The sequence below is a fragment of the Mobula birostris genome, chromosome 7 (assembly GCF_030028105.1).
Source record: "Mobula birostris isolate sMobBir1 chromosome 7, sMobBir1.hap1, whole genome shotgun sequence".
In the NCBI taxonomy this organism is placed as follows: domain Eukaryota; kingdom Metazoa; phylum Chordata; class Chondrichthyes; order Myliobatiformes; family Myliobatidae; genus Mobula; species Mobula birostris.
This window is the reverse complement of record NC_092376.1, coordinates 178,734,356-178,749,681: the sequence shown is the minus strand read 5'-3', so window position 1 is coordinate 178,749,681 and position 15,326 is coordinate 178,734,356. Positions and strand designations below refer to the sequence as shown.

The 15,326-nt window shown below is 40.7% G+C and overlaps 1 protein-coding gene across 1 annotated transcript; it reads right to left on the bottom strand.

Annotated features, from left to right (window-relative positions):
• Window positions 1–10,257: 10,257 nt before the first annotated feature.
• Window positions 10,258–13,088, bottom strand: LOC140200904 (protocadherin gamma-C5-like). Its single transcript, XM_072264552.1, has one exon. The coding sequence runs from the start codon at window positions 12,955–12,957 to the stop codon at window positions 10,570–10,572; it is 2,388 nt and encodes a 795-aa protein (XP_072120653.1). The 5' UTR covers window positions 12,958–13,088; the 3' UTR covers window positions 10,258–10,569.
• Window positions 13,089–15,326: the final 2,238 nt, after the last annotated feature.

Genomic DNA, 15,326 nt, shown 5'->3' with positions numbered 1-15,326 from the left:
CGAAGGGCCTGTACTGTGCTGTACTATTCTATGTTCTATAAATGTCAATCGGATCGGTAATCTTTCAGGGAAAATTCTTTGAGGGCTGGTATATGCCTGACAGTAATTTAACAAATCATAATGCTTAGATTTCATGTAGCTACTCAAACAGGTGAGAAGTGCAGATGCAGATTAAAGGGGACAGGTCAGTTATTGGGAAGGAGAAGAGACTGGGATAAAGGGCTACGTTTGCTTTCGTTCGCAGCAAGAGAATCGGTGCAGGAATCACTGGGCTTTAGCCCTTTTGAACGTATTTGGTTATAGACTGAGGGGACATTTGACCTTGTTAAAGGAACATTGGATTAATAAAGACTTACATATTAATTTGTTAGACTACGTGCTGAACTTCAAGGACAGGCTGTACAAAATTTGCGAATTAGCAAACCAAAACTTGAAAACAGCTCAAGGGAAAATGAAGCGCTGGTTTGATAAACAAGCCCGTCTGAGAAAACTTGAAGTAGCAGATAAGGTTTTAGTACTATTACCTACAAGTTCAAACCCTCTTCAGGCGAGATTTTTAGGTCCTTATCAGATTGACTCTCAGGTTAATGATGTAAATTTCATAATCAAAACACCTGATCATAAGCGAAAAACACAGCTTTGTCATATCAATATGACAAAATCTTATTATGAGAAAATGACCTTTGGTGAGATATATCCAGCAGCTGCAGCCGAGACTGAAGACCCTGTGAATGAAACTTTTCATAAGCCAAACATGGTCCCAATAAGGCTAATGAACTCGGTTGTTTTACAAAATATTGATAACAAGTTGCTACACTTACAAAGACAGCAAAGACAACAAATGAAAGAATTAATTTTGAAATTTAAAAATTTATTTCCTGATGTTCCGAATCGAACCACCGTCACGTCACATGATGTGGACGTTGGAGATGCCAAAACGATTAAGCAACACTCCTATAGTATGAACGTGGAAAATGTAAATTGGCAAGGAAGAAATTGAATATATGCTGAAAAATTGTTTCAATAGCCCTTCAACTTCAAATTGGAGTTCATCTTGTGTTATAGTACCTAAACCCGATGGTAGTATTAGGTTTTGCACTGACTGTAGGAAGGTAAGGACAGCAACAAAAACAAATGCTTATCCCATCCCTAGGGTGGATGATTGCATACATAAGGTTGGAAAAGCTAAATTTCTTACAACGATCGGTCTGTTGAAAGGGTATTGGTGTGTTCCATTGACGGACAGAGCTAGAGAAATCTCTGCGTTTGTGACACATTCTGGGTTGTATGAATACAATTGTAACGCTCGATTTACCCTAGTGGCATGATCACGGGGTGAAAACCCCCTGTCCGGCCAAACCTTGAGATTGCCATTCGGGTGGATGCTGTGGGATGTGTCCCCGGTTTCAAATCAGTACCCCGAAATGACAAGCCGGACACAGTATGCGGTTAAACAATTAAAATTTTATGCCATACACCTTGTTCGATTTCCTCGGGAATAGAAAAACGAATCAGCCAAAAAATTAGATCCGCTGCACACAGGGGAATCACGCAACCACTCGCAATGAAAGCACTCCTTAGTAGGTACGCGAATCTTCCACGTTCATTAACTTTCACAACTTGACCTCAGTAAGATTAAGCGGCAAACACCTCCACCCATATGCTATACTAGGTAGATATATATTTTGTTGCAGAACCTAAACAGACATGCGAATTATTTTTCTCATCTGACCTCAACAATTTCAATGCAGGCATTGCTCGCCTTTCCGTCGATTCTGACATTTTATTCTGGATGTGGGCAAGTGTAACGTATGCATCTTTACATTTCAACGTATCATTGGTAGACAGCGACGCAATCAGCTCCTTCAACAAGTACAAGCTATTAAGCTATTAATCTGCACTGTTATTCTAAATAAGTCTTGCAAACATAAAACGCAATTATTGATTAAAAAAATTAGCGATTTATTTTTGTTTACAGCGTCTAGCAACGAAGGTCGTATTACCTAAGTTTAGATGGGAGCTTGTCCTCAAATGTCAGAACTTTGAGCTAAATTTTAAATCTCCTTTCGTGTTTCGGACAAATAACAGATGTCCGAATTTTTAACGCGTGTCTAGAACAGTTTAGACAGGTCCATCTATTCATTCGGATCGCAGTTGTGCATAAATTGGCGTCGTCAGTTACCAGTCAGATTATATTTGGGAGCAAGAAGATTCTATGTTTACAGTGTTGAAGCCTGAGAAACCCAGACTGGTATATTATGCACAACAATATTCTGTTAAAATTTTTGAAGATGTTTTCCTGTCTTTGACAGTTACAGTGTATTATCTCTCTTACCAATAGTTTTACAAGCAATAGCACATTTTTGTAGAATTCGGAGCAGATGTTAGCATCATAGAGCACTACAGCACAGAAACGGTACCTTCGACACATCGTGTCCGTGCCGAACTCCAATCTACCGATTCCTATCTACCTGCACCTGGAATAATCCCCTATACACCTCCCATCTATGTACTTATCCAAATTTCTCTTTCCAACCCTCTTCCACCACTTATACTGGCAGCTCATTCCACACTCGCAATAATCTTTGCGGAAAGAAGATTCCCCTTATGTTTTCCTTAAAAGATTCACCTTTCTCCTTTAACCCATGAATTCCAGTTCAAGTCTCACCCAACTTGAATGGATATTCTTGAGAATTTGCTTGTTAATTTTCTGATATGGGAGTATAAGAGCATAGCACTATTGATACCACCGACAATTGAAGCCATTTCGAATTTTCCAAAAGATGCTTTCCAGTGAGATGTCTTTAAGAAACAGAATCGCCGGGTCCAGAACAGGAATCACATGCTGCTAACCGATTAAGTTTCACTGACCCAGGTTTAAAGTATATTTAAAGGGTAAAGTGTTTATGGATCTCCCCTTCGTTAAATTCGTCCATCTAATTTCCAACTTGATATAGCGAAATTCCAAACTGTTCGCACGCTTTATTTGATGGATTGTCGGTAGTAAATGGATGCTGATGGTTAAATAAATATCTGGGTTAGACAGAAAAAAGTGAGAATTTCTATCTCTGTGCATCATTTTAAAGGGAGTAAGGCAAAGGCGATAACCCATTGCAAACAGTAGGATCCGACAAAGCAATACATATTGAAGAGAATCGCACAGAAAATGCTGGAGGAACGCAGCAGGCCAGCCAGCATTTATGGCAATAAAAACAGAGTCGACATTTCGGGCTGAAATCCTTCGGCAGAACTAGAGAAAAGGAGAACTAATCTTAACCTCGCCACCAATGCCGCAGTCAAGGGAGGGGCTGCAGCAGCTTGGCACACCGAACTCCACCCCGCTGAGGCCTAGCGCCAACTTTCAGACACCACCCCCTACCTGGTATTCTTTAGTGGGGTAGTTAGGTGCTTTCTGGCCTGCTGAGTTCCTCCAGCATTTTAGTTGTACTGCTCGGATTTCCAGCATCTACGGATTTTCTCTTGTTTGTGATATTGAGGAAGGTGCTTGTTTTCGTCCTTTGGTGAAGAGATAGATATTGTCCGAACTACAGTAGAGTGTTGCGCTGATATTCTCTGATTCGTCAGAGGGGATATGACAAACCAAATCAAGGAATTGCATCCCCTCTCGTCTCCTCTATTCTACGGTTCTTGGACACATGGTGCACTTTTAAATCTCTATGTTAATTTGGCCGTAGCAAGTATTTGCTTAATTATTACTATTCTTCTCTTTCCCTGAAACCTTGGATTTTGTTTTGTTATTTGTTGCGAATTGAGAAGAAGCTACAATTCTCCTAGTATAGGTATTGGGCTGAGCCAAATTCCGTACAAATCTACTTCATCTCCGAATCGTATAACTATTTCAGCGTGCTAAATATTGTCAATATTTTCCAAGCGTTGATGTGATAGTAGACCAAGAAATTCAAATTTGATGCAGATAGCTTTAGGCTTCTCTTACTTCATTAGATGCACACATTCAACAACGTACGTTAGTTATTTTCTGCACCTTAACTAAATTCCCGCTTCAAAGAGAAATACACTGTTGTGGGAATCCCCATGGTCCAATGACGGGCGGGTATACATGTGTGCACAAATTTTATTCCGACTGACTCCAACATGTATTTTAAAGAGTGACGGCTTCCAATAAGCTGGTGTGTGTAAATAATTAGACGCACTAATGGAGTATCAGTTGCTTCGGGCATCTCCGTTTTTTTTTGACGGTTCCTTTATTTCAGTTTGCAACGAAAGGAAAACATTACGCATTTCTCTGCGTAACTTTTCTCTTCAAAGTATTTTCTTAACAAATGTAAATCTCTTTTAATGCAGTCTGCTGTATAAAATGACAGTTTGCAATGAAAGCCATTCGGAAAATCAAAGCTGGTTTTATCGATCATTTCAACAACACAATAAAGGATTTTTTTTAAATGGACTCCGTTAATGAGATTAATCAAGTTCCTAAGATACATACAATTCCCAAAACAGGAAATTTATATTCTGTAGCATTAAATATGCGCGTTAAAGTACGCTACGTCAAATCCGAAAAATTGCCGTAGCTCTAACAGCCTTCAATGATTTCTTTGGCATAACAGCCAGTTAAATCGTAGACCACATGGGCTTTGATTCTCACGTGAAAGTTCAGGAAATTTTTCTAAACCAACATATAGAGGTACCAACTAGAGGGAATGCAATATTAGATCTCCTATTAGGAAATAAATTAGGACAGGTAACGGAAGTGTGTGTAGGGGAAAACTTTGGTTCCAGTGATCATAACACCATTAGTTTCAACTTGATCATGGATAAAGATGTATCGGGTCCTCGGGCTGAGCTTCTAAACTGGAAAAGGCCAAATTTGAAGAAATGAGAAACGATCTAAAAAGCGTGGATTGGTACAGGTTGTTCTCTGGCAAGGATGTAATTGGTAAGTGGGAGGTTTTCAAAGGAGAAATTTTGAGAGTGCGGAGTTTTTTATATTCCTATTAGGATTAAAGGCAAAGTGAATAAGAATCCGGAACCTTGGTTCAAGGGATATTGGAACTTTGATAAAGAAGAAGAGAGAGATGTATGACATGTATAACAAACAGGGAACAAATAAGGAGATTGAGGAGTATAAAAAGTGCGAAAAAATACATAAGAAAGAAATCTGGAGGGCTAAAAGAAGACATGAGATTGTTTTGGCATTCAAGGTGAAGAATAATCCAAATAGCTTCTACAGGTATATTAGGAGAAAAAGGATAGTAAGGGACAAAATTGGTCCTCATGAAAATCAGAGTGGCCGGCTATGTATGGAACCAAAAGAAATGGAGGACAGCTTATATGTTTTTTTACGTTTTTTTTTTTGCGTCTGTATTTACTAACGAAACTGGCATGGAGTCTATGGAAATAACGCAAACAAGTAGTGAGTTCATGGAAACTACACAGATTGAAGAGGAGGAGGTGCTTGCTATCTTGAGGCAAATCAGGGTAGATAAATTCCTAGGACCTGACAGGGTATTCCCTCGGACCTTGAAGGAGACTACTGTTCAAATTGCAGAGGCCCTAGCAGATATATTTACAATTTCTGTATCTACGGGTGAGGTGCCGGAGGATTGGAGGATAGCTCATGTTGGTCCGTTGTTTAAAAAAGGCTCTGAAAGTAATCCGGGAAATTATAGGCCGGTAAATTTCACGTTGGCAGTAGGTAAATTATCGGAAAGAGTACTAAGAGATAGGATCTACAAGTATTTAGATAGATGGGGACTTATTAGGGAGAGTCAACATGGCTCTGGGCATGGTAGGTCATGTTTAACCAAGCTATTAGAGTTTTTCGAGGATGTTACCAGGAAAGTGGATGAATGCAAGGCAGTGGATGTTGTCTACATGGACTTCAGTAAGGCCGTTGACAAGGTCCCGCATGGAGGTTAGTTAGGAAGATTCATTCGCTAGGTATACATGGTGAGGTAGTAAATTGGATTAGACATTGGCTCAGTGGAGGAAGCCAGAGAGTGGTAGCGGAGGATTTCTCCTCTGAGTGGAGGCCTGTGGCTAGTGGTGTGCCACAGGGATCAGTGTTGTTTGTCATCTATATCAATGATCTGGATGATAATGTGGTAAATTGGATCAGCAGATTTTCTGATGATACAAAGATTGGAGGTGCAATGGACAGTGATGAAGGTTTTCAAAGCTTGCAGTGGAAGTTGAACCAGCTGGAAGAATGGGCTGAAAAATGGCAGATGGTGTTTAATACAGACAAGTGTGAGGTATTCAACTTTGGAAAGACAAACCAAATTAGAACATACAAGGTAAGTGTTAGGGCACTGAGGACTGCAGTGGAACAGAGGAATCGGGGAATACAGATGCAAAATTCCCTAAAAGTGGCGTCAAAGGTAGATAAGATCGTAAAGAGAGATTTTGGTACATTGGCCTTTATAAATCAAACTATTGAGTATAAGTGCTGGAAAGTTATGGGGAGGTTGTATAAGGCGTTGTTGAGGCCGAATTGGGGGTATTGTCTGCCGTTCTGGTCACAAAGTTACAGAAGGATATTACTAAGGTTGAAAGAGTGCTGAGAAGGTTTACAAGGATGTTGCCGGGACTTGAGAAGCTGAGTTACAGAGAAAAGTTGAATAGGTTTGAACTTTATTCCCTGGAGCGTAGAAGAATAACGGAAGATTTGATAGAGGTATATAAAATTATGATGGGTATAGATAGAGTGCATGCAAGCAGGTTTTTTCCACTGAGGCTAGAGGAGAAAAAAGAACTTGAGGACATGGGCTAAGGGTGAAGGGGAAAAAGTTTAAAGGGAACATTAGTGGGGGGCCTCTTCACACAGAGAGTGGTGGGAGTGTGGAATGGACTGCCAGATGTAATGGTAAATGTGGGCTCACTTTTAACATTTAAGAAAAACTTGGACAGGCACATAGATGAGAGGTGTATGGAGGGATATGGTCCAGGTGCAGGTCAGTGGGACTAGGCAGAAAAATGGTTCCGCACAACCAAGAAAGGCCAAAGGGCCTGCTTCTGTGCTGTAATGTTCTATAGTACCATGGTTCTATAGTGACCGACGAAAATCAAATTATATATCGAGCATTAAGAAATGAAGGTAGTGATACCAGTGCAAATGTTTGAATTATTTGAAGATGTTCAAGCGGAAATTGTGCGGTATTCAGTTATCAAAGCGAAAGGCACACCGCTTTGAAAATGTAGAATGTGATCTTTATTTAATAGTTGCGCCCAAGTCTAAAGCAGATAGAAAATTGAGATGTTCCCCGCCCTCTGAATGAACCATGCTTGATCATTATTTCTGTTATTTTGCTAAGCAAAATCCACTCTGCTAAGAAACAGGATCACCATGCATGAATTCAAACTCATAATAGTCCAGGTTCATTTTGACCAAGCTCCAATTCAATTTGTATCCATCTCAAGTTTGTTAAGTATAAACATTCTGCATTATTTCTGTATGCTAGATAACTAATTTTAATGTCTTAAATTACCTTGGTTTTGTATTCCAAGTTTACACATTTTAGCATTATGGGTTTATAAATATTCAGAAAATTGAAGGGGAATGTTTTCACACAATTGTAACTGGTAATGGAAACAAGCTGCTAGAGGGAGAGGTGGAGGCAGGATATTAATACTGTTCAGGCGTCATTGCACATGTCCCGAATGAGTATGGTATAGAGAAATATGAAGTTAAAACAAGCAGGTGAAATGAGTATCTGTAAGCATTAAGGTCTGCATTCAGGTGGTAGACCGAAGGACATTGTTCTCCAAACTACACCTACAAATCATAGAAATATATAGAGAACAATACAAGCGAAAACAATGACAGGTAACAATGGCCAGCTTTGATTCAGACAGCTAGAAAGTAACAATAAAATTAATTCAAAACTAAATTTTGAAACATTCCCAACAGGAAGATGAAGTGTTACCCCTCAATCTTGCTGTCTTGCTTTTGGCTCGTTGAAGCAATGCAGGAAGCCAAATTCAAAAAGGTCAAAGTGTTAGTGAGACATCGAATCAACGTGGATAACTACCGGATGCATGTTTGTACGCCTGTGCGCTGAAATCAATCACCCAATCTGCTTTGATTTCACCAATGTAGAACCACCACATTGAAATGACCAATTTCTTGTATTAGTAATAAAACTCTAAGATCAGCTCTTTGGCTGAACATGTCAATGCCGACCAACAGGTCTATCAACGCTACTCTTATTTGTCTAAGTTTGATTTCTTACACCGTCATAAGGTCAATGCTCTGTCTTCTATCTTACTGATTAAAAAAAAAGTTCAGCCTATCCAGCCACACCTTCTAACGTAAGCCCTCCAGTGCTGGGAGCACCTTGCGAAATATTTCTTTACCATTACCAGCTATTGCTATCTTTCCGCACACCATATTATAAGTGTAGTTTCACCAACGAACCGCACAGTTGCAACATAAAGCTGCGGATCAGTAATCTAAATAGTGGTTTATGAAAGTAAATAGACTAAATTATTTCTTCCCCACACTGTGTACCGCTGTCTTTACCTTCAGGCAACGATATACCTGCGCCTTTAGGTTTCTGTTCTACGATGCTCTTCAGGTTAGCAGGAATTACTGTGCACACACTACCAGGTTTAATGGAACAAATTAAACCAGGTCGCACTTGTCTAACTTATATTTGATCTACCTTTCTTGGACCACTTGCACAGTTTGTCTAGAAGATGTTGAATTTAGCTTAGATAATATTCTTCACTCTCTAGTACATTGCCTTTTCTGATATTTTCCACAAGCAAACTAACCGTATTAGCAATACTTTCATGCAAACAGTAAATATAAATAACAAATAAGAATGAATTCAGCACTGATACCTTTGACACACCATTGATCATAGACCACCAATATAAATTACAACCCTCCTCTAGCATCTCCGAATTATTCCATTTCGTCATTTTTTATCCAGCTGACTAACTCGTCTTGGATCCCATGTGACTTACCCTTTCAGTCTAAACAACTATAAAGATCCACGTCAAAGGCCTTGTTAAACTTTATGCAGTTAATATCTACTACCCTGATTTCGTCGTCTTCCTCAGCGCCTGTTCAAAAAGCTCAGACCAGCTTTTGCGACAGGATATCCCAAGCACAAATTCAAGCTATTCCCTTAAATTTTTCCCAATGCAAACGCTAGCTGATCCTGGCACTCAGGATCCGCCCCCCAGTAAATTTCCTATCAGAGATTGTCACCGGCCTGCAGATCCCTGGGTTGCTCTTGAAACGACTTTAAATATAGGTGCATAATAAAACACCTGCCTGCACCTCAGACTTAACAAAAATAAACTGTGGATACATCTCCCCCAGGCCTTTGCAATGTACTCTCCAGTTTCCCAAAATATTGCAGGAAATGCTGGATCAAGCCACGGGGATTTATCCAAATTAATGTGCTTCAGGAGTAGAATAGAAGTGTTCTATGCAAATCACTTCTCAGTGTGATGCAGATCGTTGGACGGGGGCAAGGGAGGGAGGGGGAGGAAGGGCCTGCTTTGCGCACTTGGACTGGATTAAAGATACGGAGATTTTGTTGGATGTAGAAGTACATAGGGGAGATGCTTTAAAAGAATGAAAAGGTGCGGGGAATGAAATCTTGTTGGCTATTGCGTAAATTCCATGCACGTTAAAATATGTTTGAGTAGGAAGTAATAAATAGCGACACTGTTCTTGTTCTTTCTTGCAGGAGAAGGGATGAGTTTAGATTAGAAACAGATCACCCTCGCCACTGCTTGGCATATCCTACATCCGTGCTGTCAGCAGTACGATATACAGAAACCAAAGAAATAAGTACCGAGGTCACGAAAACTATTACGGTGTCACCCATGGACTGTCCATATCAGTGATATCCCTTTGTTACATCTATCCCTCAATTGTATGCACTGTAATTGTTACACTTAAATTCTTTATAAACTAAAGAAAATCTGCAGATGCTGGAAATCCAAGCAAAATACACAATATACTGGAGGAACTCAGCGGGCCAGGCAGCATTTTGTGTGTGTTAGTAAATTCTTTAGTCATTTTACTCGCTCTGACAAGCAGCACGGTTGTAAAATGAAGAAAACAACTGCTTTTTCAGAGATGCAGACTGACAGGCTAAGGGTCTACAGTATATTTTGGTCTCTCAAATGAAAACATCTGCACATTTGCCTCCGGATTTATTCTGTTAATTGCTAGTACCTCAAATAGAACACAGTTCAATGTGTCAATGCATTTTAATCTCAATTTTCAAAATATCAAAAGATCAAGTAAGCATACGAATCCAAGCGTTATTTTCCTTTTCACGCTACCGACTGAATAGCAACGCATTTGAACATGCCATTCAGTGACAGTTGGTAAGATTCTCCAGAGGTAACAGATGCCACGCTCAGACCGGTGGACTCCGGTTGATGTAAATTTTATCTTTGACCATCATAACGACTATACGCTCCGTTAACAGAAAATTACGAAAACATTTTCAGGGAAAGGAACAGGTTCTGAAGTACCTTACCCCAGTATCTCACATCTCAGGATATAAACAAAAATAAGCACACATGAAATAATCATACGTTAATATTGTAGTTCCCCGTAATTTAGCATTGGGCCTGAGAAATGGCAGGGCCGCACGGCTTCAAGAAAAGGAAGTCGCTTTTCGCTGATTCTGGCGACAGGCAGACCGAGTACTGAGGCAGTCCTGGCATGCGGAGTACCTGGTCCGTACCAGGATAGCGTAATGTTTCCTCCACCGCAGATCTTCGATTAAACGTGTCCTGCATATCCCCACGCTTGTAACAATAACTGGGGGAAGTAAACTCTTGGGTGTTATTTCTGTCCTGTTTACACTTGATCCCGATAAGCACAATGATAATCAGAAGAAATACAATGGAAGTGCAACTGAAAATAACCAATAAATAAAGATTTAGATCGGATAAATATTCTGAATTTCTCACTAAATTACTGCTTTTAGTGAGAGTTTCGGTGCTGTTCTGCAAAATTGTGATGTGAAGGGTAACTGTGCTAGATAGGCTTGGCTGCCCGTTGTCTTTCACCAAGATTACCAAAGTTTGTGTGTTGAAATCCTCCTCCAAGATTTTGCGCGCTGTTCTGATTTCACCAGACGTTTGACCGATGATAAACAAACTGGGATCAGTAGCTTTCGCCATTTGGTAAAATAACCGTCCGTTCTGACCAGAATCTGCATCAGTGGCCATTATCTTGGTGACCAAGAACCCCTGACCCGCTGACCGGGGCAGGGTTTCCACGGCTGATGACTCACCATGTTCTGAAGGTGAAACAATAACAGGCGCGTTGTCATTTTGATCCAGGATGATGACATTCACAGTAGCGCTGCTGCTCAGCGGCGGCACTCCAGCGTCACGGGCTTGAACATGGAACTGAAAACTTTTGAGTTCCTCATAGTCAAAAGAGCGCAGGGCGTAAATAGTGCCGTTCATAGAGTTAACGCTCAAGCACGTGGACACTGGCAAGTTTTGAATATAACTGTCTAGAATAGAATAAGAAACATAGGAATTCTGCCTCAGATCAGGATCTAAAGCCGTTACTGCGAAGATAGAAGCGCCCGGAGAGTTATTTTCAGTCACATAAAAGTTGTAGGGCAGTTCAGTAAAGCGTGGGGCATTATCATTTATATCTGTAACTACGATATGGATGGTTATATTTGTTGACAGTGAAGGTGACCCCAAGTCCCAGGCTGCAATAAGTATTTTATAATCAGACACCGTTTCACGGTCCAACGTTCCACTTGTAATTAATTTATAATGATTGGACGATCTCTGTAGCATAAAAGGGACGTCCTGTGGTATTTCGCAGCGCACTTGACCGTTCTCTCCAGAATCACGGTCAATAACATCAATCAAGGTGATTAAATCCCCGGGGGTAGCATTTTCAGGGATTTGGTTTGTGGCTGACGTCACTTTTATATCGGGTGCGTTGTCATTCACGTCAGTTACCTTGATCAGCACTTTCGAGTGTCCCGTAATCGCAGGTGACCCGTGATCAACAGCTTGAATATCCAGTGAATAGCTGTTTGATTTTTCAAAATCTAGTGGCCCTTTGACTCGAATCTCTCCAGTTTTGGGATCCAAGGAAAACAAATCACGTACTTTTCGCGAAGTAATAACATCGCTGAAAGAATATGTTAGCTCCGCATTCAGCCCTTCGTCCAAATCGCTTGCTTTAACTTTTAACACAATGGTATCTTGTGGTGCGTCTTCACTAATAGTGCCCCTGTAAACATCATGCTCGAATACAGGAGGATTATCATTGAAGTCGAGTACAGTAATGAGAATCTGAGCTGTTCCGGTTCTCGGGGGATTCCCACCATCCTCAGCAGTCAGCACCAGTTGAAAGGATGATTGTAGCTCTCGATCCAAAGGTTTCTCTAACAGCAACTCAGCAATTATAATACCCTCCTCGGTTCTCCGTGTTTTCAGACTGAAGTAGTCACTCGAACTGATTGTGTAATTCGCGACAGTATTCATTCCAGTATCAGCATCTTCCGCGCTGTTGAGTCGAAAACGTACGCCCGGTGTGATTGCTTCAGACATTTGTAAGGCAATATGTGTGTCCCAAAATGTAGGAGAATTGTCATTTACGTCAATAATCTCCACTTCGCCGCGATACACCTCTAATGGATTTTTCAGTATTATTTCCAAAGGTATAGTACACATATCTGCTTGCCCACAAATACGTTCCCTGTCGATTCTTTCACAAATAGATAAAAGCCCATTGTCCAAACTAACCTTCATGTACCGTTCTCCGTCATTAGAGCTGAGACGAAATTTACGAGCTGACAAAAGCGATACATTCAATCCCAAATCTTGAGCAATATTCCCAACAATTGTCCCTTCGACCATTTCCTCGGGAATAGAATAACGAAATTGTCCTAGAATTTGCTCCGCAGCACACACGATAAAACTGTGTGCAATTACAGTGAAGCTTAATATGGATTTGGACGCCATTGTTCCGCATTCAATTAATTTACTCAGGCCTCTGCTCAATTAATCGCGAACAAGTCCTTCCTACAAGACGGAACCGCATGCAGATCAATACCAAAACTAAGCAGTCAGATGATTTTTACGCCTCAGCTTAACACCATAATGTAAACGCACGTAATGCTTGTCTCTTTCGTTGACTCTGTCCTTTTATTCTGGGCGTAGGAGGGGCAATGGATCCAACTGTGAAATTGAGTTTCTCATTGGTAGACAGCGACACAACCAGTTCTTTTCGTCAATTACAACTGATATTCTTAAAGCAGTACTGTTCTCCTATATTTAATGGTGCACACCATAAAATGTAGCTGTTGATAAGGTTGCTCAATTATTTTATTTTCAACGTTTATCGTTGTAAAATATAACAACAACCATTACATGGCATTTTGGCCGTAATTTTAGCACGACCTAGAAGTTCAGTCAGTATGCAATAGCGAGCAGGTTGGTTCCATGAGCATTTTTATCATCCAATTAGATTTATTGTTTGGTTTCCCTTGTATCTGACCCAGACAGTTAGATTTGTGCATTTGTTCTATGATATGATCTGCTCGAAGAAACGTTGCGGGTGAGCTTTTACAGTTGAAGTGTCATTGTATTGGGACAGTTTCAATCCATGGTTAAAGTGGAAGAAAATTAAATTGTGTATTAAATTTTGATGTCAAAGTTTACCAGCTAGGAATTGCCATTGATTTGGATCATTAAGGTGTCAGGATAAGACACAGACTCTGTCTTCTTTGTGCTAGCTGACAATAGCTAGCAAAAGATGATGCTAATAATGACTAACCTTTGTCTGAGACTTTGACTGATAGGAGAACTGAACGTGGACGTGCAGTTCTAATATTATATACTGCGTGGAAACATTTGTGTATTGGCTGCTACCTAACGAGTGATTGCTGCAATCGGTGACTAAGTATGTTCAGCTGTGAGCTGTTGTCCAAATTTTACTATAAAAAAATTAAGATGTAGCCTGATATTGTGGGAATCGTAAGACAACAGTTCCCCGTAATCACGCATTAGAGGGTTAACTGTATAGCGAGGTCTGCGTCTGTGTCTTTGATAACCTGGTGAAATTCTTTTACATTAAAATACGGTAAAACAGGCTAGATTCTTCGACCGTAATTTAGCGACGAGGATAGGATCCTTATGATACGAGATTCCAAACGAACCTATCCGTGAGACTTAATTAAAAGCTAGACGTCAAGATTCGACTGGGATGAGCCCATTTTAGAGACTCGCTCAAGGAACGGGGTTCGATACTGGTCGCGGGTGCCGGAGCTGTCTCATACCGGCCAGAGACCCATGTGTTCGTGTAAAGGAACAAGAGTGGGATTGGAAGAAGGGAGCCTGAGAGCATCGGGAGAGTAAATCTAGACAAAATTTGAGGAGACCTTGGCAAATGATAGGTGCTTTATCAACCAGTGGGGAGAAGGGATTGTAAATATTACCTGTAAAGAATATTAGATCTTGCATAATTGTTAAAAATAGTTTCAACGGTAGCTAGAGGAAGAAAATGGATAATAATAACGGTACGTTTCAACGACCTGAGGAGAGCTGAGGAGAACCATCTCTTCAATCGCGGCCCTCTGATCCTCTGGCAAAGGTGCCAATGAATAAGAATACATGAAAGAAGGTCAAACGTTTGAAGGCCAAACAACTCTTAATTGACACACTGGCTTCCCGGGGTGCCCCGATGACACGATTTGGATGGAAACGGGACATAGCAGATACTCTGAAAACTTTTTTCTCCTGATCTCTATGGGTGGAGTGATGTGGATTGGCTCTATGGTGGATCCTTTGTTCTAAAACGTTTCAGCAGTTGCGAAATGAAACAAAATCAGGGTGCAGAGATCCTAATTGCAATTTAAAATACTGTGTATAATGTGGTGCTTTAACGAATGGGAAGAGGTGGCAAATCGGCACAAGCCTCTGAAGGTTAAACCAAATTACGCAGAATGCCGAGGTGCTCGCATCAGGACTCTCGGCTCACACCCAGACTATATCCTCCAATTGCACTGCTTCTTCCTTCTTTGGAGCTTCCAGATGATATGGAAATAATAGAAATGGTTGTAACGGTCTCCTGGCAGTGTGACTGCCAACAGCAGCAGCAACAACAGCAACAGCCGAGGAGAGGCCGACGATTAACTTAGACTCTTTTCCGGGCTACTCGCTAACAGTAGGGAATGTCTTGATACATAAACGCTGGATCCCATCTGAGGTTCGCAACATGTTTCGCGAAGTAAAGTGGTATCTTTCCAGGGATCCAGTGCAGGGATACCCCTGCAGGAAAAAAAAAACACTCCCAAAGCAAATGTTTATAAATTGTCCCCGATCAGAGGTAG

Excerpts from the sequence above, each read along its gene's own strand:
- LOC140200904 (XM_072264552.1), bottom strand. The coding sequence starts at position 12,957 with ATGGCGTCCAAATCCATATTAAGCTTCACTGTAATTGCACACAGTTTT.